Below are 24,306 nucleotides of genomic sequence, written 5' to 3' on the forward strand. Positions count from 1 at the left end.
CATTGTTGATCCTCCATTTATTTTGAGAAATATAAAATATGAAAACTAGTTTACAGTTCCGGCACAAAAGTGATGAAGCAATAAGCACAAAGTTTCTTTTTACAAATAGTACTATATATTTTTACCATTTAAAAGTGCCTAGTTTTTCACAGCAAATAAAGTTTATTTACCTATATCTTTTGTCTTAGTAAAATATTAAATCTATTTAAATTGCACATGAACATCTTGGTAAAGTAAACTATACGTAAAGTTACAATAAATCTGTATTTAAAGCAGACAGTCATTAGAAACTACACGGAATGGAAGAGACTATTGAGGTCTAAATTGAATCTTAAAGACTGACCAAGAAAACAAGAGACAAGACACCGACTGATATGGCACAAGTGATTAAATTACTGACGGTTTGACAAAAGGTAGTAGTGGCTATTAGAAGTTCTTCACGGATTTAATACACTGCTAAAATGTTTCGATGCAGAGGTTTAACATTTAAACTGGCAAGATAGCTTTTTTGACTGTTAAACATTATTCCACAAGATTACATGGCATCTCCTTCACTTAATATTGGACTTTAAAATGAGTATGATGGTGCGTAAGAAAAGAATGAGTGTACATAAGAAAGTTTTACACCAAAGATTGCTGCAGTAGACAATTTACTACACCGTGACAATAAAACGGTTGAAACGTTTATCAGTTGAAATGAACCGTACTAACGTGCAACAACAGAAACTAGAACATTTAGAGAGATCATTCGTTTCTTGTTTCTTCCGAAAGTCTGCCCGGTTCAGATTTCCAGAACTGCTGCAGGGGTTCAACCTACAGTTTTACTGCCGACACAACTAACTTACGCTATGCAAAATCAGGTGTGAACTGAAGCATCTCTAGACCAGGGCCTTAACTTTTACCCAGTTTCTTATTCCACCTTTACAAACTCTTGTACTGAGTTACACTGTTCATTATTTGGAGGAGTCTTCAGTCAAGATTTCCTGAAAAGTGACTAGTGGTTTAAGAGGCCAAACCTGAAATATTTTAAAGAGGCCCAGCTGTCATAGCGTGCGCGCTCTGACCTTCTGGATTGTTTCTGAAATGCAAACACTAACATCCCAAGTTGAAGATCCAAAAATTCAAGTATCCAAAGTCTTACTGGTTTCAAGACCTGACCTTCAAGCCTGTGTTGATGTAAAGTCACCTGCATAAGCATTTCTTCCAAACTACTGCATAACTGATTCACCCCACTTTGGTATCTTCTTGCAGATGGTCAAAGGAGTATTTGATTTCTCAAAGTAAGAATTAAAGTAGATAATCAGGTCCAAATCATATTGTTACGTTGCTTTAAGAAACATATCAGTGTTGACAATGGATGTATGATAAATGCTCCATTATGTGTCATTCACATTATACAGCACAGAAAACATATGCAGACTAGATTTCTCTGCACTAAAGCCCAGCTGTTGAAAAATGCAGGAATATACTCTATTCTCAAAATTAATTTGATAGTATAGGCATGCACAGCTTCACAGATCTGAACAAAATCAAGAGGCAGGACTGAAAACATAGGCTTCAGGAAGAATTCTACAGTGCCTCAACGTCTGCAATCTAATGAAGGTCTAACCACTTCAAATGAGAGTGCCAGTGTGACTCCCCCAATGTGATCGTAAACCAGGTATTACAGCAAGTTTAGCCTATGTGAACAAAAACTTTTAAAAATGATCAATAGAATTCAGAGGGAGAATAAATAGCCTTAATAAGTTACATTCCAAAGTTTTTCTGGTTAACCACCTACTATTTTTCATCCCAGCTTAATTGAATACCTCTTCTTAAATAGGTACATAGAATATCTTAAAAGCAATCAATTTTGCTTACTTTGCTGTTAAATACTACTTTCAAGGAAGTGAAAGCGCTGAGTTTTAACAGTAATTTTAGATTCAGAGTACTGAGTGAAAATGGAAAAATTGACATTAAAACACAGCAGTGCTAACAAATACAAAATATGCAGCTTTTGGGAAAAAAAGCAGCTCACAAGGCACTTGCTATAGTGGTCCATTAAATAAATGGTGTATATAGTGCACCCTTGAAACATCATTGTTATGCATCAAGCTTTTTCAGTGTTAAACAATTTATTAGAAACAACCATTGGGTCCTATGTATTCTGAAGCAATTATGGAGCAGCCTTGATTCACATATCATGTAAATCAAACAAATTACAAGAGGGGCAGGGGAGAGTGTTTTAAATCATTTCTTGTCATGTTAGAAGTTCTTCTGTTTAGTGATAAAACTCATCGTGGAATGCCACCCTGATTCCCCTCCCCACCCCCCATTCCAAAAGCTACATTCCTGCTCCTCTAAGAGCCTGGTATTTTAATTACAACTGATTCTACCATCAACTACTGGTTTGGCTCATCATTTGCAGCTTTGAAAAATAATGTGCATAACAGCAGCATTAAGCTACCTTCCTTTTCAAAGCAAGAACTGGCAGATAAGAAAAAGTAAGTAATTGTAAGAGTTGTACTCTATTTCAATGGCTTAAAATGCTGAAAGTCAATCACACTTGATACTGGTTTCGTTTGTTGTTGTTGTTGTTCACAACATACTTCAAGGGCCAGAAGAGCTACAGACCCTGTTACATCTCCTAGCATTTCTCTCCTGGAATGGGTTCTTCATCTCCCTTTAGAAAGTATGTATGTATTTATTATACCATACTTTTTAATTACTTCCAGACTGAGAAAGCTTGGATCATATGTGTATCTGCCGTCTTAAGGTTTCCACAATTGCATGTTGAACAGAATAAGGAAAGCTGTCATTGACAGAAGGATCTGTAGATTGGCCAAAGGAAAATGTAACATTCTAAATTAAAAAACAGTCCCAAAAACATTAGCAAGAGGTACCAACTTGTTCAGGGGACTTCAATCTACTTCTGCCCAGTCTGCCATGGTACTTATTTTTTCCATAAGCACCAAAGTAAGAAAACTTAAGCATTTGTCCAGAATCACCGCACATAGTCCATTCTCAGGTTCTACCCTACAGATGACTTACAAATTCCGCAAAGTCTCTCCAACTCAAATCACCAAAAAAAGCTAATCCTCATTCACACTTTTGCATAGTTTGGCATTTTCTGGAGTTATACTTTTGTTTTCTTTCATTGCTTTTGAGGGGACTCATCTGTCACATATCCAAGTGCTTTCAGCCTAAATCCTTCAAGAGAGAAGCCGAGTCCCACTTGAGCAGCAAGCTGTTCAGGACTGCTTGACATTCTTCTTTCAATTCAAAGTTAAGGTTATTCAGTTTTATCTGCACTTTCAGATTTTTCCCTTTGCATCATGCAGCGACGAACTATGCTGTCAAAACTTCCTAGGTAAAACAGGCCAATGATGCGAAAAATGCCCATGCAAACAACCTGGAAACAGAGAGAAACATCTTTCAATTCATTTAGGATCCTGGATTGCAGCATATTTTTTATTTATGAAATAAAGGTTCCATGCAATACAACCAAGAAAAAAAAAACAACACATGAATACCATCAAAGCTATGTTACAGTTTGAGACTAAAAACCAGGCAGGCATTTTAGCTTTCTTGCCAACTCAAAAATATGACTTTAGTTTCCTAAATTCAAGTCTCCATAGTGTTGAGAGCCATTTGATGGAAAAAAGAATTGCTGTTTGCATAATGTTCTACATATTTTATACTATTTTAATCTAAGAAGTTGTGACTATGGTACTCTTCTCAAATCTTACCTGCTGAAGACCTTCAGTAATAGAAGTGACTGGTGACATTCCACTTGTCAATATTGATAGCATGTAACCGTCGGAACCAACTGAGCTGTTAAAGTTCCCTTGCTGGATGGAAGGAAAACAGCAATTAAGGGCAAAGTAATTTATCCAGTTGTGCCAAGTCATGACGTGTCTTAATTTTACAGCTATTCATGATAATTAACTTAATGTCACTCTGAATTAATATTTTGGTTAACTGCAGTAATATTTTATGTTAAAATATTAAAAAAGTGTACTATACAGCAGCATTCCAAAAGGCATTCCATTAAAAATGGACAAGGACCCTACCTTTTATAAAGCTACAGATGTGATAAATGGCTAAGTATTGCTTTATAAGCTGGGAAGGATCTAAATTTCTTCTCGAATCATGCTTACTAATGGAGAAAACACACGATGCTCTGTTTGTAAATATTTCAGAGAGAATTACACCCTACCTTTGTCAGATCGCCAATCACCACTATAACTGAAAAATAAAATACTGCTTGCCTTTTGTTAAAGTTAGGTTGCTGGGAGAGGTGTACTTGAGACGCTGTGTAAGCAGTACTCCTTCATTTATGTCAATGATCTTGATTTGCCTCCTCAAAACTGCAAAATACATTGCCTACTAAGCAATTCAGTTGGCAAAAAAAGGGGAGACAGAGCAAGATAAAGCACCATTTATTTATTTTCACCAGAAATATTGCAGCTCTATAGCTCTCACTCCCAGCCTTCTCCTTTTCTTTTTTTTCCTAGCAGATTGTGCTGGAGAAAAGACTTTCTGGAACTCTGCAGGACTACACCTATGGAATGCAGAAGCAAAAGGAGGAGGTGGTACTCCTGAATCCGGGTAGAGGGCGTAAGATTTCACAGAATCACAGAATTGTAGGGGTTGGAAGGGACCTTGAAAGATCATCGGGTCCAACCCCCATGCCAAAGAAGGTTCCTTAGAGCTGGCTGCCCAAGTAGGCATCCAGACAGGCCTTGAATGTCTCCAGAGAAGGAGACTCCACAACCTCCCTGGGCAGCCTGTGCCAGTGCTCCGTCACCCTCACTGTGAAGAAGTTCTTTCGCATGTTGGTGCGGAACTTCCTGTGTTCCATTTTGTGGCCATTGCCCCTTGTCCTGTCCCCACAAACCACTGAGAAGAGGTTGGCCAAATCCCTCTGTCTCCCACACCTCAGGTATTTATACACGTTGAGGAGATCCCCTCTCAGTCTTCTTTTCTCCAGGCTGAACAGATCCAGGTCTCGCAGCCTTTCCTCATAGGAAAGATGCTCCAGGCCCTGTATCATCTTTGTGGCCCTCCGCTGCACTCGTTCCAGGAGATCCCTGTCTTTTTTGTACCGGGGAGCCCAGAACTGGACACAGTACTCCAGGTGAGGCCTGACCAGGGCAGAGTAGAGGATTTGGCTGAGCTACTACCCAACACACACCTGAGGGGACTGAGTTCCTACAATAAAGGATTACTACTTTTAATTTCGCTTTTAGTCTCCCAGATGATGGTTTGAGTGCACAAATACCCCACCTGAACTACAAAATAATCCGAAGTGCTGGAAAGCATGGTATAGAAATATCAGATGCTTAAAGAGGTGAGATTGGTCTTCCTTAAGAACCAACATAAAATACCATGTGAGGTGGTACTTGATTTTAAAACTCACCACCCTAAAACCAGACATTATTTTGCACTTATGTGCTGTATTTGTGAAACTATTGTAAAAGCTTCACAAACACCTGCAAATGCAAATCATGTTGAAGATCACATTTATGGTTCTTGGAACTGTAAAATAATTAGTTTTTAGGATTCAATAGCTGTACTTTAACGACATGAAATTTCATGTTTATTTCCACTTTTATTTGGTTGTAGGCACCTCAGAACATCCTTGGTGCCCGTTTCTTCTTATTTTATTAAGAAGGAAGCATTCTACAGCACAAATTATTACAAAAATTCCTCAAAAATGCAATAATCCTTTTTAACTATGGCAGTCTTTTATGTATTTTAATCACTCATGAATCAGATACTTAAGACATTAAAAGCCAAAAAGTCTAGAAAGCCTCCATGTATTGCAAAATCATTTTGATATGAACTCATGTTCAAGAAAAATCAGATAGTCAAACAAGCTTTTGAGGTTAGACAAATGGTATTTGATACACGAAAAGTCAATAGAGGTTAGTACTTTAAAGAAAATTGTGATCTGCCTTTGAGACGTTGCATCATACAGGTGCATCACTTTGTTTTGTCTAAGGAACAACTTCGGGAACCTTTTAGTTCAAAGAGATCGTTTAAAATCATTTGTGGGCATGGTGGCAAAAGAAGAATAGAGAAAAACTTCCTGTTCAAACTAACCAGCAAAGAGTACCATTTTATCTAAATTGATTTTTTATTTAGCTGAGCCATTTTCTTAGTCTTAAACACCCATTACATGCCATCCAAGTCTCTTCTATGAAGGTCATACTTTAAAAGGATAATTTACTTACTATGGCATCTTTGACTATAACTCTGGCGACTTGTTCTGCTTGGCAAACAGATGAGGTTTCAGAAATTAGCTTCGTCTCTAAAGGCTTTAGTAGAAAAACACCATTGTAAGTTTGACTAACAACACACAGGAAAGGAAACACAATGGTCAACTTTTGGTTTTGGGCCTTTCATCGTGGATGACACTGTCATTGTTAACATGTAGTATCACACTGTCACCTAAAACGTGCACTTAAAATTAAGGGAAAAGCACCTTCAAAAATAATAGCTTAGTTTTACAAAGAAAAATGCCCATTATTAATATTCTTAGTTTAATACTGATAGAATATACTACTAGAATACTGATAGAAATAGTGTTCTTTCCTACAAGCCTACAAAACAAACTTATACTTAGATGTTTTGTTTGTTTCTCAAACCCCACACACTGGTATCTACCAAAATCCATCAATGTATTTCACTTCTTTGTGAGGTAAAATGGCATAAATGCTCTAAAACACTAGAATAAAATAGTTATGGCAATTATTTTAACAACCACAATTTCTTTTTAAAAATCTGATCTGTTACAAGAACAAGCAGCAAAAAGGTTTAAAAAGAATTTAGAAGCATATTTGTCATTCAGGTACTTTTAACAAAAGAACAATGGAGCTAAACGCATAGCACGCTATTTAAATGCTAAAAATATTAAGATAGATGGCTCTGTTGATAAAGAACAAATTGCACTATATTACAAAGAAAAGTGCTTAGTTACACGTAAACTTGTTATAAAGGAAAATTCAGTTAAATATAATAAAGTTTAATTGAAGCATTCAAACCTAGTCAATACTGGAACTAGCTTAATATTCATAATCCGTTCTGAGATTAATCCTTAAAAAAACATACACTTCTAGGGAAGAGCTGACAATGAGAGAAACCTGTAATCGTTCAATCTGAAGAACTACAGAAATGAAATTCCACAGAAATAGGCCTATTTCCAAGTACGTGCAGAATTATGAATCATGATGCTCTGACTAGGCTCACCAATTTATTTTCTTAAAATACACATATTAAAAATTTTAAAAAAAAATCAGTCTCTGTCAAAGGAAATCACATCCAAACACCTTTTACATGCTTTCCTGCAGTGATGTAGTTTGTGTCATCAAATCTCCAGCTCATAACCCCTATGTACTTTTTAGCTCACAGGTCAATATCAACCAAATCCAAAAGAGATAGAGGGGTGTTGAAACTAAGTTACAATACGATAAATTTGGAAAAAATCATCAGCTAAATTGGGAGCACCAGACTACAGTTAATGACATGTTGAGAAAAAGGCAGGCAGAGCTCAACCATTAAATACTCCATCTGGCTAGTCAGTCAGTCAAAGCACTGTTGTGATGTGTCAAGCAGTTATCTCATAGAGAAAGAGCTTAAACACAAGAAAAACATATCCTCATATCTGACCTTTTTTGCTTAAGCTAACTATTAGTAATGATTACAGAAAAAAATAGCCTAGCCCCAAAGAAATGCAAACCACAGAGACAGATGTTCTAAACTAAGTAGCACTAAATAAACGCAACAATAACAAATGAGTGTCTGAACAGTTAAAGCAACTGAGTATTGCAGATATTTAAGGTGCTCTATCAATGTAGGCACAAATAACCCGAAGACATCATGTGTGCTAAAACAGCATAAATCTGCATTTAAAGACAACGCCTTTTTGACAAACGAGCTAAATCTCACTGGATCTCTTTTAAACAGAAATCTTAGATTAACAGTACATTTTGCTGGTGAATATATTTCCCTGAAATAGGCTATTATGTAGAAAAAAATCCCAAAGAATGTGCAAGCTACACAAGTATCTGCAGATGTCTAATTCTGGCACTTTATGTGGCTGCGTGGGAGTATGTTTAACACAGAATATCTATATCAAGAAATTACGAAGAATTGTGTTACACAATCCCTGCTGATTCTTATATAGAAGGGTGAAAGACAAAACAAAATTCAAGCCCAATTTCTTATTACACATGACATTAGATGGAGCATCTTGAAAATGGCTGATCTACTTAAACACCAGGTTTCTAGTTCACAGTATGCAGATAAAAAAATAGACATTTTCTCTGGTTAGCAGATACTTCAGTCTGAACAGGGAGCCTGAATGTAGTCCCACCTGCACCTTTTTTATTTCTCTGAAGTTATATTTCATGTGTAGGGAAGCATCAAATGACGAGAGGCAACTACATTTTTGAAGGTCAAAACTTAACTTTAAGCTAAGCCAAATGAAAAAGGCCTACCACTGACACACCCTTCTGTAAAGGCGGTATCATTTGCACTACAAACACAATGCCAGAGTTTCCTTCATACTTTAATAGTAGCTGTTACCTAGGATTAAATCGTGTCATTACATATATTCACATGGTAGCTGACTTGCAGACTCCATTGAAGAAACTAAGAATTATTTTCATCTGTCAGAACTATCAGAACAGCATAATATCAAAATATGCAAAATAGGTATATTATTTCTGGCTCATTAAGCTTTTATATCAAAACAAGTTATATTGGTTTTACAGTTTACTGTTCCACAGCAATATTTAGACTGTGTATAGAAAGACTTTTCAACGTTTTCCCATTCATTTAAAACCAGAACAATAAACTACACAAAATTATCCTACCAGCTATTTAACTCTCAATAGCAGAGTCGATAAAATTAAAATGTTTAAGTACTTCTTAAAATCCTAATACGCTCTATTTTCAATGGCAGGACAGAAGGGAATGGAATCTGAAAACCCACTGCCTACTGCAAAGTGAACCTTTAAAAACATTACAGTAACACTGAAGAACAGTTTACCTTTGTTTTACTTTCTTCTGCAAAGCCAGGTGTGTCAGTATCTGGAGGATAGGCCACTGTTACGTAGATATTATAGGGTTTGACCTGTATTTTACAAAAGTCAAGTGTTACCTTAATATTGACAGCTTTTCACATGCCTGTCAGAACTTCATTCATTTCTCTTGTATGGAAAAAATACAGCAAACACAAGTTTAACAGGCATGTAGTGTTAAATCACCCGCATATCCAGCATTTGCGGGATTTGGAGCTTTGTCAAATGAGGAAGCAGAACAAAGACTTTAAGGAGATGGTTGTGTTGCTTTGTTTAGTAAAAAGCTTTAAAAATTCTGCATTTGATGAACATAAGCGCTTTTCAAGATTCCTAAAAAGAATACAAAAGGAATTTAGTTCTACTATTCTATTGAGTTCAATTTTAAAGACAACCAAAACACTGCCAAACACCAGTACCCCATATTCATAAAGACAAGGCCAAAAAAAGTTTCACCGAGGCTTATTAGAATGTTTTTTTGTTATTATGTCATATTTTCACTGCTGAACAAATGCGAGAAAAAAAAAACCAAAAACATAAAACTCAAGTTTAGTATCTTTATCTCTTACAGATATGTGACTCAAGTCACAAGGCTTTTCAACCCATGGTTTAAACTTGCATAGGGCCAAAATCTAAGGAGACAAAAATAAATAGAAAGTGTGAGAAAAACTTAAGTCTTGCATACCTAAATGCGATCCTTGCTGTATTTGTATTATTTGCCACAGCAGCACATCACTTACTACACTACTATAATAAAATGACTACAATACAAGTCTGTACTCCAATGCAAATAAAGTTGTTGTGAATGAATGTATTCAGAGGGCTAAGATAAAGCAAAGTGTTGTAAAGCCCTAAGCAATTTTATTTATATTACAAAACCTTCCATATGAAAACACTGAAATACCATGTCACAGGTCCATAACACCTTATTTTTAGATTTGAGGAAACCAGTCCTCGCAAAAACGTCTGCCACCAGCCTGAAGAAAGGCCCTGCAGTCACATCATTCTGCAGGCCAGAAGCGATCAGATGCAGTTTTACCCCACACTCTTGTCCTGATCAAGGCATCCAACTACATTGACCAGAACAGGGTAAGAGCAGCAACAATACAAGGGTCTAGAACCGAACACAGACACTTAACTTACAAACATTAATAACCACGTATTTACACACTTAACAGAAGAGGAAGGAATGTCACTTGCAAATCAAATTTACCTGTCTTTCTACAATAACGTACTTATAAGTCTCCTTCCATTAAATCATGAAAAGGATGTCTGCTTTTTAGGCTTGACTTAAATTTAGATCATTACAATATTAAAAGCTCATCTATACCAAAGTTGAGAAGAGTAAACCACTGTCAAGACAAGACTTCTGTGGGCAATCATCATATTCAAGCTTGCAAGTTTTACTGTCTCATATAGCTCACATACCATTTACCGTGGCCTCACAACCAACTTGGGAATCGTTTGCTTAAGAGCTTTAAAAAGAATTTTTACAGAGAAGACTTAAAAATCCAAGTCTTTTTTGTTGAAATAGAAGATTTTCTAAAAACATATGTTTTTATGTGGTCATCTCCAGCTCTCGAAACAAGCTGAATTTGTTCTCTTATGCAACTGAAATCAGCTTAGTTTACACAACCCCACTCAGAGCAATATGATTTTATTGCTCCCAAAGAAGGGCCTACATAGCACACATCAGCAGTGTTGCACGAGAAAAGCAAAGTCATTGAAGTGAAAATTTGCTCTGCTGCTTGTTAAAAGAAATACTTCTGTTTACAGGCAAAAATACTTAAATCACTGCGCACACACCTCCATTTGCAGGGCTTCAGCCAGTCCTCGAAGAGCAAACTTTGTTGGAGAATAAGCTGTATAACCAAAGAGGCCTAATTGCCCAGCCTGAGATGATACAAACACAATCCTTCCCATCCGTCGCTCCTTCATGGTAGAGATCACTGCACGACTCGGGTAAACACTACCCAGATAATTGACTGCCATTAATCTCTGTAGAAATGATATTAAGATGGTATTTGAGTCACAGATTTAGACTTACTCAGCTGTTTAGTATTATTTCTCAAAAACCCTATTTCAGTTTGCTTTAACAACCAAGTTCACTTGATTTGTATTTCTATCAGCTGGCAAAAGAAACAACTGTTTTCTGTTCTACAGCCTCATAAACTGTTCTATAGCTAAGAACCTCACCTCAAGACAAAAGAAATCCACTGTATATACATCTTAACGGCATTCAGGATACTGAATATTGTGACACTAATACTTCGAGATACTAATATTGTGAGCCATAATGGCCTTCACAGACAAAAAAAGAGTATTTGACAAAAAAAACCTGACTGGAACAGTGTCGAGGAAACAATCCTTTTATGAATGATGTATGAAAACATACTGAAAGTTTAAAGATCTTCCTAAAACAGGAAAAATTCCATGTATTCATGTATTTCAGAAATTTTCATCTTTGGCAGGATAAGAGGAAGTCTTTATTTTTACTCTCTAGAAGACCTATAACACAACTGGCCGCCTATATGAGCAATAGCACAGATGGATGATTTACATCTACAAAATTATGCCTATTTAGCATTTTTGCATGTTTCAGTGATGACTTGTGGGATGGGAAGGTGGGAATCATTAAAGTAACCAAAACGTAGGGGTGTTTTTTTTTTGTTGTTTTGTATTTGGTTGGTTGTTTTTTTGGAGGTCTTTTCATTAAAGCAGCGGCTTCTCAAGTTCCACCAAGTTGCAAACAGTCTGTGCATCTCACAGTTGAACACTGACAAGACTGATTTTTATTAAGCAGGTTAAAAATATGAAATAACATCTTCATCAGGAAAAAGAGACCATGTGAAATTCAATGTCTTTCACAGTGCATTTAACTACAAAAATGCATGTCAGGCTCTCCTTATCCTAGATGGAGGACTTGCTGTTTTGACCTATCAATGGATCAACAATTAGGGAATAAGTTGCAATCCTTGCAAATCTAAAGAGACATTCTAATTCTGAAAGCTACCACTAATCAAGTGCATCACTACTCATACAGTCTGCAAAGACACAGTAACGTAATCTGTTTCTTAGAACAGCTGAATAACAACTCGTTTATACGATGAAATAAAAAAAGTATGCTCACTCACTTCAAAAGAATTCACTTCAATAGCCTCAAATTTTCCTGTAACTGATGTTCCTGCACAGTTTACAAGCAGGTCAACTGGCCCCAGCTTCTCCTGAGCCTGGAAGAGGATAGATGTCAAGATGTTCTTTAGTATGATAGATATTCCTCTAGCACAATATCACTATAAGAAATTATTTCCATTAGAAACACATCACACACTGATAATTTTATTAATATACGCAGGTGAATCAGTTACTTCCTCACCTGTTTTAGAACGTTCTCCACCTGTTCGTAATCTTTAGATACATCAACGGAAATACATAGTACAACCTAAAAAGGGAAAGTGAAAGAAAATTTCGTAACTTAGGTCCAGTAATAGTTGGCTCCAAGTCTTTCAAAATGAAACTACTCAGTGATGCATCTTTTCCAGAATAAAATTTTGTTGTTGTTTTGTTTGTTTGTTTTTTTTCCTCTTCGACAGGACAGTTTGCACTTCTCCCACACTGCAAAAAGGAATCCCTGCCCCTAATGAGTGTATATTAAGAATAAACACTTCAGGATCCTCAAAGAGATACTTTGTACATGAGTAGCTATTTCTAATTTTATCATTCTAAGACTCAAGTTAATTATATAAAGTTTAGTAAAATTGTTCTAGCTAAGACAGTCAGAATTCCACAGTTCCATATTTAACTTTCGTTAAGTGTGAAACACAAGTAAAACTATCAGTGTGGCTTAGGTTCATCTTTAAGAAAAAATCTGAAATGTTTTTTCCACATCATAGAAGGGCATGGTTGCCACGTCTTGCTCTGAAACTGCAGCATCAGCACTGCAATAAATATCAAAATGTATTAAAAAAGCTGCTAACATGAGTATTTGCAATGTGCTTTTTAAAAAAAATAATTAAATTTAGCTGCGTGGAATTTAATTGGAATGTATCAGGGACAAAATTAAAAAAAAAATCTAAGAAAACTGATTAGTAGCAATGCCATATATAAAAAAAGTGAAATGGTGTATTCGTTTACTCCTTGTCTTGGAACAAGAGATCATGGATTTTAGTTTGAAAGATACAGGAAAATGAAAACAAACATTGGCCCAGTGGGGCGAAAAAAAAGAGTGATATCTAAGTTGTTGCAGCTGGAAGTTAGTATTGGTTTTCTTGGAAGGTACTGATTACTGCTAGCAACGTGATCTCAGAATCTCAGTTTTGAAGCACCTTCAGATCAACTTCCAGCCACAGGAAGCACTGCCTTCGGGGTATCACTTACAAACTGTAAGATTACTGCAAACCCCAGCTTGGCGAGGGATTTACAAATAAGCTACCTCCTCTGCTAAAAACAAAACAAAACAAAAAAACACACAACAAAAAACCATCAGAGCTTTGGGGCAATTCATCATCTTCAAAGGAGAAGCAATCATACCAGAATAAAAGTAGGGACTCCTGTATTCTTGTTCTGATTTCTATGCCTTCCTTTACTTCAGTCAATTCATTTAAACTCTGTTTGAGTTGAAATAAAGCCATCACTAGTTTCTAACAAGTGTTATCATGGTCACTTGTCATGAAACGTGGACAAAAAAAAGAAAAGCTTACCACAGTGTAACTAACTGCTTTGGCAGCTAGTCATTTGTCAGTTTTGCCTCTGGTCAGACTGCAACACTTCTTAGCTGCATAAACAGAATCTGCTTGCCATTCCTGTGCAGCAGGTTGGCTATTCCTGCCTCCCAGCGTTGTGTGTAGTTGGACATCTGAGTAAACTTGTGGTGCAAGTTATTGATGGGTCTGCGTGCATCTCCCCTTGAGGCATTTTTTACTTTTTGGAAATATTTATCTTTTACAGAAGTTTGAGAACAAAATAATAGTTGAGCTAAGACACCATTGGTTTACAATCCGTATACTATCTGCCTGTCTTTGCAAGATCAGCAAGGAGGTTAAAGTCACAATTCTGCACAAAAACTGCATAGAACAGTTATTCATATTGTGAACAATATGCTTAGGAACTAACAAATTTTTTATTAGCTACCATCACATTATACAATTCATCTCTTCATTTCTATTATCACATTTTCTTTCTTCTGCTACTCTATGCTGATTACCTTTGTTCCAGCGCATGCACTGTGGATCCACTCCTAGGAAACAGATTATGCTGCCAGAAAGCCTAATATCCTCATTCCAGTTGCTCGCCTTTTGTTCTAAATAGTGCTTTGTCTGATCATTCATAAAGCATTCATTTCTCAATAAAAGCTCACTTCATCTCCCAGTGAAGTAACTAGGAATATTCCATATTAGGAAAGGGATTTTCTTTTTTTAATTGAAAAAAAAGAACAAAGATTTTGTCCCATTGCACACCTTTACTGATAAAGAGTGCATTGTCAGCATTCTAAATAAGTGACACGCAAATGTCTTTCGAAGACTATTTGCCAAGTCAAACACTAAAATGTACGTAGATACCAGAACCCTGGTTGTCAACACAACCTGGTTTCATGCATATAACCATGAGCTGAATGTATGTAGTATATAATCATGTAAACAGCGATCTTTCCCTCTTAGCTTGGCATCTAGCAAATATAACAGTCTCTGTGTATGTAATCCATGCCAGACATCTTTTCTCTATACTTCCAGCAATTGTCTTGTACAGCTTCTGTCAGTTCAGCTGTCCTCGCTTGTCAGTTTCTTACCCGCTGTTCCAGTATGAGCTCTGCCCCAGACTCCCTGCTTTTTCTAATTGTGTTCTTTGCATTTAGAACAGGCAGGCTTCCTTGTCACATTGTCTACAACCCAACAATAGGTTCACAGGAGGGCCAAGCTACCACTGTCACTCCCACCGTAGCCAGATTAAGCACAGACAAGTCTAAAGCTGCTACTGCAAAAGCAGTCTTGTTTAGCCCACACTTAGGCTTGCTCAGTCTTGAAGATACTTCCTGAAATTTTAACTGAAACTCTTACGGACACGTACCAAGTACTATTCTGTAAAAACACAGAGTCCACAGTTGTCAAGCTTGGACAGATTTTTAACGAGACCATCCTGAGAGTGTTTGACAAGGGATTAACTTTTTTTTTTGCCAAGCTTGGGAAACTATGAGAGCAGCTAAAGGAGAATGGTTACCAGGATTTATTTGTTTTAAAACAGACAAAATATAGGTCCTCCTCACCTCAAATGGCTTAATTTTTCAGAATAAAGTTAATCTGAGTAAGGCAGCATGCACAGGAAAAAAAGTGATCATGTTGAGCCATTTGACAAAAATAAGACAATTTTACAAATTAAAGTATTGAGAAAATTTAGTCTTGGAAGTCCTAACATTGGCTCCAAATATTCACCTTTCTCCATTGCTTCTTTTCAAGAGAATATTCAGCTTATTAATTCACCAGACTAAGGAAGCGATGCATTACAGCCAACAGACACCGAATCCCTTATTACAAGCTATTAAATTGTTACTTTTGTGATTACAAATGCAACCAAACAAGTTCTGGAACACAAGAAAGGGGAAGACAAAAACGTGATGGTCAATACCATTACCCTCTCCCCTTGATTATTAGCAACAGTAAACAAAATTAGCATATCATCTTGAAGTTGTGTATTTTGAACATAGCAAACTGACCTATTCTAAAAGCTGGTACCTTAGCAGACTCTAGAACAGTGCCTTTAAGCAAGCGCACACTATTAATTCACCAAAGCACCTTCACTGTTTCGAAGTCTGAGAACTTCACAAATTTGCGCATCTGTTACAGAGCTTTACCGGGAAACAGGACAAACAGCAAGATATTGTGAACTAAACCTGAAAACAAGTATCCCAAGACAGTTGCCGTATTTATAAATTGCAAAGGATGAGAGATTTGAAAAAAGTGGGTTCTTCCACTGGATCTTGAACAATACAAATGCTTATCAAGTGACAGTAAATTGCAGCTATCCAAAAAAAGCATACTACACCTACAGTTGAAGACATCAATCTTTTCCTCTGAGAAAAAGCAGTTAAGATACTAGGCAACATCCAATGTAGCAGAGTTTGGAACACCGCATGTAGGTAGACTGACTTTTTTTGAATTCAAAGAAGGCTTCACCTACTCTTGTCAAACGGTTTTCTTTTAAGAACAGGACTACTGAGGCTACGCTGTAGTGACAACCTTGAAACAAACAACAGCTGTAGGTAGCAGTGATCTTACCTGCTTGTCATTAACGGAGTACTTTTCTATTTCCTTCTTTGTCTGCAACAGCTTGTTCTGAAATGGATATAAGAACGGCTAAAGCACTGCAGTTATGAGAACACGTTAGTCTTCAGTATTTCAAGAAGGCTTAGAAATATTCCCTAAAAATCAAAAAAAAATCCTCAACTAGCAATAACACTCTCGTATTGTCATCTTAGGAATTTATGAATATGTGATCAAAACATCAAGTCCATGAAGCCACCAGAACGCAGATATTTTTCATTTCATCTACTAAATCCAGCAACAACTTCTGTAAGAGATTTAGCGCTTCTTCTTCATGTAACTGTACAAAGCAATTACAACAGTAGGGAGACCAAAATACAAAAGAAAAGACTATTTTATTTTTATACGATATTACACAACTATTCTGAAAACTGTCATGGAATTACCATGAAAGTTCAATGAAAATCCAGCAAATGCAAATTGCCATGGTTCTACCAAGAAAAATTGTGCTAATTTTGGCTCTGCTCAAGGTTATGCAAAAAAAGACAGCTGGAACTGAGAATCAGGAAAAAAAAACACAACAATTTAGGTGTTTTTATTTCCTTGAAGGATTAGTTTTCTCTTTGAATCAAATAGCCCATGTTAAACCTGTCATTCCAACTAGATTTTCAGTATCTCTTAATTAAGAAAATAAAAAAGAAAAAACAAGAAAGCACAGAGTAACCCTTTTTCCTCCAAAGCTATCTTGATGAACAGCTTTTCCCTAGTATGATGGAATGATGATCAGAAACCAAACTATTCTGGAATTTTAAGTATTGACTTTAATTCCCCTGTTGTCACTTACTGTAGGGAAATGCTACAGTTTTAAAGAATATAGGGCTTTTCCTGCTTTGGTCCTCTCACAGATCTAGACAGTGAAATAGGTGATGACATTAACAGAAGCGATAGCAATGGCAGAGTTTTAAGGCAGGCTTAATACAAATTCCACGTTGGGCTACAATTCTTAAAAAGGCAGCCACCTCTCCTCTGCAGATACGTTAATTTTAAATAATTAGAATCGCCTTAAAGCACACAGTGAAAAATATACAAGTAATTATTATTCCAAAATCATTCCTCAACCAAACATTCCATGAACAGAGTTTAGCCAGTAAAAACACGTATACTTACCTCATCTCTTGCAATCAGTGTTATGAAAGCACCTTGCTTATAACATTCAATAGCAATACATTTTCCAATTCCACTGGAGCCTCCGGTTACCTAAAAATTATTTGAAAAAGTCACTGTTAGTCCATTGTTCTCACCCCTACTCCTATACAAGAAAAGTCACATCAAAATTAAGTCACGTCAAAAGTAGACTGAGAGTAAAATACTACCCAATGAAGTGTGAATAAGCAAGATATACTAGTTTACTTTTTTAGTATGAATGGAAAAAAAAATTTCAATCTATCGACAGGCCTCTCTCTCTACACTCCCAAAAAACAGCTTAACCTCAGTGATATTTTTTCCTCATTTCTTACGTCAGGCTGACTTAGACCCACTCCCATATGTGCTCTCTCACTGGCTTTTGACAAAATGTGGTATGTTATTCCTAAAAGATGGAATTAGTTAGAAGTTGGAAATCACTATTAATGTTAACTATAAGAATGCAATTTACTTACTGTCCCTCCATACACAGTTACAATAGAAATTATCTGTAAAATGGACATTTGTAAACTACCCACTGGAAGTACCATGTAAACACAAACAGGATTAAAGAAATTACCTTCCTTTTTATTAAAAAAAAATAAAATCTTTAATTTGACAGCTGGCCCTTTGTAGAGTATGTATCTCAGTCCCTCAGACACCTCCTGTTTTGTAGGGATCCCAGTCCTAAGCCTCTGTAACCTTTTCTTCTTTCTCTGCATCATAACTCTGACTAGTCTTACGCCAGTCAAATAGCAGTTTGTCTACAGACAAATGCAAGGTGATGCATTTGTCCCCCATCACCTGTTGGAGGGCACACACTGCCAAACACCACTAATATACAGGTGAATGTCACATCAACACCTCTCACACTACCCTCCATAAACCTGCGTAGGAACTCCATGTAGAACAAGATGCAGATGACAACCTTGACCTCTCTTTTTGATGAAAACAGAAAAGTCTCCCTGGTACTGCCTTTTAGGTGATTTGTTCACTTAAGCCCAGTCTCGGTCAGTGTGTGCCTTCAGTCCTTAAAGAAGGCCACACCCATGTCTTCCTTACATGACTAAATTTCTTGAATTTTCTCCTAAGAGGATATTACTGAGAAAATACTGGAAAACTTTGTTGAAGTGAAATTCCTCTGGAAGTTGTCATTTTTGCTCTTTATCAAGACTTCGGAGAATGTAAGGTATCACCTCTCTTCTAAGTACGAGAGAATGAATGTGCTGAGCTAATTAGTGGAAGAGCAAAGACCTCCAGTCTTTAACTATACACCCTTATCTGCAGGTGCCTCAGAGTTTTGTTTTCATAGACGCATTATCCTTAAAATTCTTTCCTTTCCTGGAGGCAGTAAAGTCAGAAGAGTCAGAAGTGTGCTCTCATGAGTCACCAAATTCTTCTTTCCTATGACTGTTTTTATCACTAACCTTCAGAAAAGAGCTTAGTACACTAATGGCAATTGTGTAATCCCAGCAAACAAAGATTTACAACATAGCCACAGTTTTTTTCTGGTTTGTCTGCAGTCAGAAATGGGTGTAACTTTCACAGAGACTAATGTTAGCTTAAACTCCTTACGCTTCCTCTATTATTAGAGAAAGTTACTTCAAATTAGCTTCTAATTGACTCTGTGCAAGATTAGCTTCACTACACTAACCTTTGAGAATGACTCCACGATGCATGTCCTGTTCTGGAGGTGCTAAACCTGGTCTGTAGTATTCTGAGCCAAGGATGGCTGCTTTCTGAGTAAATTAAGACTAAGCAAGAGCATTGGTTAATTATTTGGGACTTCAGAAGAATTCAGAATTCATGTAATGCTTCCTGATGGAAAGAGGTTAAGAATTCTAGTTTATTCCTATGGTATATTGCAAAACTTCAGCACATCTCTAGGATTAAAAGACTCAGTTTGCTATGATCAGCCAAACCTCAATTTCCACAGGACCCATGAGCTGCTTTGACAGATTTTCAACAGCAGCAGGTACACCAGCACAGAAACTAATGAATGTGCGTGGAAGACTGCTCCGATTCCAGTTTTTGGCACTGCACCGAGAGACTGATGATTGCTACCTGCACAAATTGCTGAGTATCATGAACAGGTCAACTACACCAGTGCTTGAGGAATTCTTTGAAGGTAAAGGTATTGGCACCGAGCCTCTGGCTTGTCAGACAACGCTAACACTTGCTTCAGAAAGACAGGGTCTGAAGTCATCCAAGAAACGGGAAAATGAAGTTTTTATTTGCAGTCACACCCGAGAGCACAGGACAGGGCTCGTGTCAGCTAGGTCAGTGACAGGAGGCAGAATCAATTAGCTGGGAACTGGAGTGTTTGGGAGGAAGGCTCTTACTAATACGTGGGAGGTTGTTACTAACACGCACATTTTTCAGCAACATTTATCGTGAATGTAAACAACAGTAAAAAAAACACACAACATACATACAAACCCTGACACTATTGAAAACTTTGTGCCGCAAATGAAATTAGCCTAAGCAAATCTGCAAGGTCTGCTAGGTTAAGTTTCTAACACAGACGCTCAGAAGGAATGCATCCACGCCATTAAAGGAGACATTATTACAATCACCCTTACGCCCAGCAGTTCTATACTGATATTGCATTTCATTAGTGCTGGGTGTCTGAAGTACCACCGAGCCAGTCCTTAAATGCCACTGTAACCCAACCTCAGAGGGGCTAGCAAAATCAAAAATCTTGCAATGGTGACACCAAACACAGACTGGTTTCTTGGCAAGAAGGGACAACTAAATACCAGTATTAATTCAGATATTCAGAGCACAGTACTATAAGTCCTCAAACAATGTTATTAAGCTGTTTCTCTGTTTGAGAAGAACCTATACCAATCTAGGCATTCAAAAGAAGATTCTGGCTCCAACATCTCGAGCTATGATCCTTGGTTACAGAGTTCAGCTTCTAAGGATGGCAGGGTTTATTCCCCCTTGAAAAATAGACAAGTCAGGGGTGAAGTAAAGAAAATTGCTGTGTGTGACTTTCAAATTAGAGATGCTGGAAACTTGCCTCAATCGATGAGAAAGTCCAGTCCCAAATTGATATTTTCTGATGGCAGTTCTGTTAAAGTCACAACCCGATTGATATGGTATTTCCAACAGGACTAGTTAACTTTCCCTTAGCAGCACTGGCTAAAAGCCGGCTTCACGCTTTGAGATGGTGTGCTAGCAGAAGGCATTTCTACTGAAACAGAACATCCCTGCAACCAGCTCTGAGTGGCCACTGTTCCTGACCAGCCCCAAAATGACCTCTTGCTGAACCACTCAGATGCCTCCAAACCACAGGTCACATCACTCCCCACACAAGGGCCACAACGCTGAGACACCAAGATGGGTCAACTTTAAGGACAGCCAAAGTCCACCACAGCTATCTGGTGAGCCCTGCACAGAAGTGGGGGGTATTTCTAGACCCTTATACCCGTGGCTTTGGCACGTGGAAGGAAAGAAGAGAGCACGTGTGCAGGGCAGATGTAACATCCCTGACAAAGTACAGTTAAATGTGATGCAAGTGAGCATGATGTACACAAAACAGTGACAACTGCCATATCATATCCTCATTTTCCTGTCTACTGTTATAGCCAGCTACCTAAACAATAGCTTATCCTCACAGAACAGGTGATGTTTGCTAGTATGTAGCTTGAGACCTGAGGAGAAAGTTGAAGCCAAAGGCAAAAAAAAAAACCAAAAAAAAAGGTATAAAATGCTCTTCTAGACTTCGAAGAGAGGAGAAGTTCAGCATGAAAAGCAGCAGCTCTACAGCTGAGAAATAACTTTTAGACCCTTGATTCTAGAATACCTTCCCAGTCACAGTGGAAACAAAGCAAGTATTAAATGTATAAACAGCATTTCTTTTTACTGACTAAGCTATGCCTGATGCTTGAGCTAATGTGAGAGCAGAGAAGTTGTTTTTATTTAATGGTGCTCACTGGGGTCACCAAAATACACAGCAGATAGAGAACAGGAAGACACCCCACAAGATTACACCATCACTAATCTGGAGCTCTGTGGACTTTCACTGCGACAAGCAGTCCTAGTCTTTTCTAAGTAAAAGGGACTCCTATAATCGTGATTCCTCCAGAAAGCATGCCTCGGGTGACACAGGGCGCATTTCCATCATGCAAGTGACTCTGCTAGAAGACAGATGAAAAAGAATCATAAGTTTTCTGATTCAAATCTCTGCCCACTTAGTTACTTAGCCACAACTCAAACATCTAACTATATTAACCATAACTTTTAGGAGCAGAGAGATATAAATTTTATGAACAACTAAGTAGAGAGTGAAAAAACGCTGATTTAAATTGAAAATTCAATAAGTAATTGGTATGAAATGCTGTCTGGAACAGTGTCCGAAGTTGTACGATGACCTTCGTTAAGAAATACAACAGATTTTCATAACAGTTTCAACAAGCTCCCAGAAAAAAAGAGTTTATAGATAGGCCTTCCTTTTTAAGCTGCAGAAAAAGAAATTTATTGAGTATATGTTGAAAAAGTGTATTTACTGTGAAGTGGTAATCATTTGTCCCCCGAGGAGGGCTTATCCAGCTAAATAAACAACTTACATCCTTCCTTTTGTTAAATATGTAAAATCAAACCTGTCTGAATCTCACTACATTACTTAACCAACTGAACTAAAAGCATATTGAAATAGCACAATGTTTTCCCAAGTAGTAATTTTGAAGACTGGGTTTAACTGAGGCCTGACAAAGATCACCAATCATTAAGCTTTGGTGTTATCTGAATTAAGTCATATGTTTACAAGAAATTATATATGCAGAGCACAAACAGATTTTGACATTTTTCTGTCAAAAGACATCAAAGAAATCCTTAAAGAGTGTGATGGTCCTAAATATTTTCAAGCTTTAATAACTTCGGAAGCAGAAAACTCACTGCCATTAGATGATGTGGGAATTCCCTTTACACACACAGTCAATGTGGAAAGCCTCCCTGAACAAAGCTTCTGATTTACAGTACCATTATACAATATTTTTCCTTACACAGTTAGCTAGAAAACTTGAAATCCAACATGCGCAAGTGTCCAGGGTTATTAAGAGCATCTACAAGTCTGAGTATCACAGAATCGTCTAGGCTGGAAGGGACCCCCAAGATCACCCAGTCCAACCTCTGACCTAACACGAACAAGTCCTCCACTAGCAATGAAGACTGAAACAGCTGCTCCACATCTCACTAGTTTGCAGGAATACTTTAAGAGCATAACTCAAGTCGAAGTAAAACAATAGCTCTGCCAGCAGCAATGCGGATGAAGCTGATTACCTGCAGATTCATATCGTGAGGCTGAAATACACCAACAGCCTTTTGCTCCATCAGTATTTTAATGCAATAAACTCCCTATTTGGACAAGAATTTTTATAAATTTTAACAAGACTCTCAGAAATGCCGTTTTCGAGGCTTCCCCTTGTGCCAAACCCAGCTTAAATTGCTAACGCAGCCAGCAGCCGTGGCTTGGGCGCGAGGTTTCCCTCGCAGGAATATTTTCATCGTTCTGAACGCGACCCAAGGCAAGGGGCTCAGTTGGAGAAGGAAGAAAAAAAAAAAAAAAAAAAACCGCGGCCCAACGGTCGAAACGGCCAGCAGCGGCGGTTAACGGCCGCCGGGGGGGGGATAAAAAGGAGGGAAGGGGGGACACCCACACCCACACAGACGACACCTCACTCACCACGACGTGGGCGCCGGGCAGCTTGAGGGGCTTGGGGCTGATGAGCGGCGACACCATGTAGAGGAGGAGGACGAAGGCCACGACGAAGGCGGCCGCCAGGAGCAGCATGGCTGGGGCCGGGCGCGAGGAGGAGGAGGACGGGGAGGAAGCGCAGCCCCTCAGGCCGACGGAGGGAGGGAGGGAGGGCGGCGGGTGCCCGCCTGCGCCGCGGCGCCGCGGGGCCGGGGAGGAGGAGGAGGAGGATGGGGGGGGGGGGGGGGGGAGAGCCCTGCCGCCGCTCCGCGCGCTGATTGGCTGGCCACGCGGGCTCCGGTCCTCGCGCTGCGATTGGTCGGCGGGCGTCCAGCGGAGCCCGCTGATTGGTCGGGGGGAGGGACGGCGCTCGGAGATTGGCGCCGCGGGCCGTTCGCAGGGTCACCGCGGGGAGGCAAAGGGCGGAGGGCGCCCCCCCTCCCCCCCCCCCACGACGGGCCTCTGGCCACGCCCCCTCGGTGTCACGTGGGCTTCCCGCCGAAAGGAGGGGGCGGGGTTGGGCGCGCGGAGCCGTGAGGGGAGGCCCGCGCGCGGCGCCTGGCGACCGTTAACGGCTAACGCTCGGAGGGGGATGCTGGGGGGAAATCGCCCGGTGTGGCGCTGCGAAGCGCTTAAGCCCTGACCTCCTCACTAGTCCAAATAAAATAACGCCATACGTATGTCTTAGATATTCATTCAGTATAATCATCCGCATTCAAAAGTTTTTCACCGTTTCTAACTGAAAAGAGCCCCCCTCAAATTATTTTATTTCACGAAACGCGGTGCAGGTTCTGTCTCTCACAAAACACTTTACGGGGTACGCAGAGTAAAGCTGCAGCCCCAGAGACGTAACGATCGGACAGGAAAACACTAGGCAAGAGGGTGTGCAGGAGGGTGTGAAAATAATACTGGAGACGAGATTAGAAGTAGCGAGTAGGCGGAAATGGGAACAGAGGTGTGGGCAGGGATTAGGCGGTTTTCAAGGTGAGGACAAAGGCTCTGGATTTGGTGCAGTAAAGGGGGGAGAAACCCAGAATTGGTTCTGAAATGGGGTTGACCTGGAATACGTCTTCGTCACAGTGCTGCAGAGGCATGAGGAAATGAG

At 38.7% G+C, this 24,306-nt stretch overlaps 1 protein-coding gene across 1 annotated transcript; it reads right to left on the reverse strand.

The window, feature by feature from the left end:
- Positions 1-23,423, reverse strand: KDSR (3-ketodihydrosphingosine reductase). The gene is made up of 10 exons (XM_013187418.3): positions 23,190-23,423; positions 17,486-17,575; positions 16,334-16,390; positions 12,442-12,507; positions 12,200-12,295; positions 10,872-11,063; positions 9,038-9,121; positions 6,219-6,302; positions 3,729-3,830; positions 1-3,391 (listed from the first exon to the last, which is right to left on the reverse strand). The coding sequence occupies exons 1-10, from the start codon at positions 23,295-23,297 to the stop codon at positions 3,272-3,274; spliced, it is 999 nt and encodes a 332-aa protein (XP_013042872.1). The 5' UTR covers positions 23,298-23,423; the 3' UTR covers positions 1-3,271.
- Positions 23,424-24,306: the final 883 nt, after the last annotated feature.

This window comes from Anser cygnoides, chromosome 2 (genome assembly GCF_040182565.1).
Source record: "Anser cygnoides isolate HZ-2024a breed goose chromosome 2, Taihu_goose_T2T_genome, whole genome shotgun sequence".
In the NCBI taxonomy this organism is placed as follows: Eukaryota; Metazoa; Chordata; class Aves; order Anseriformes; family Anatidae; genus Anser; species Anser cygnoides.

What these genes read in the sequence shown, in the direction of transcription:
- KDSR (XM_013187418.3), bottom strand. Translation starts at nt 23,297, where the DNA reads ATGCTGCTCCTGGCGGCCGCCTTCGTCGTGGCCTTCGTCCTCCTCCTC. An exon ending in ACTCCGTTAATGACAAGCAG is followed by an intron (nt 12,508 to 16,333) that starts GTAAGATCACTG and finishes TTCCCTTTTTAG; the next exon opens with GTTGTACTATGTATTTCCGT. An exon ending in CAGAAGAAAGTAAAACAAAG is followed by an intron (nt 6,303 to 9,037) that starts GTAAACTGTTCT and finishes TTTCTACTAAAG; the next exon opens with CCTTTAGAGACGAAGCTAAT.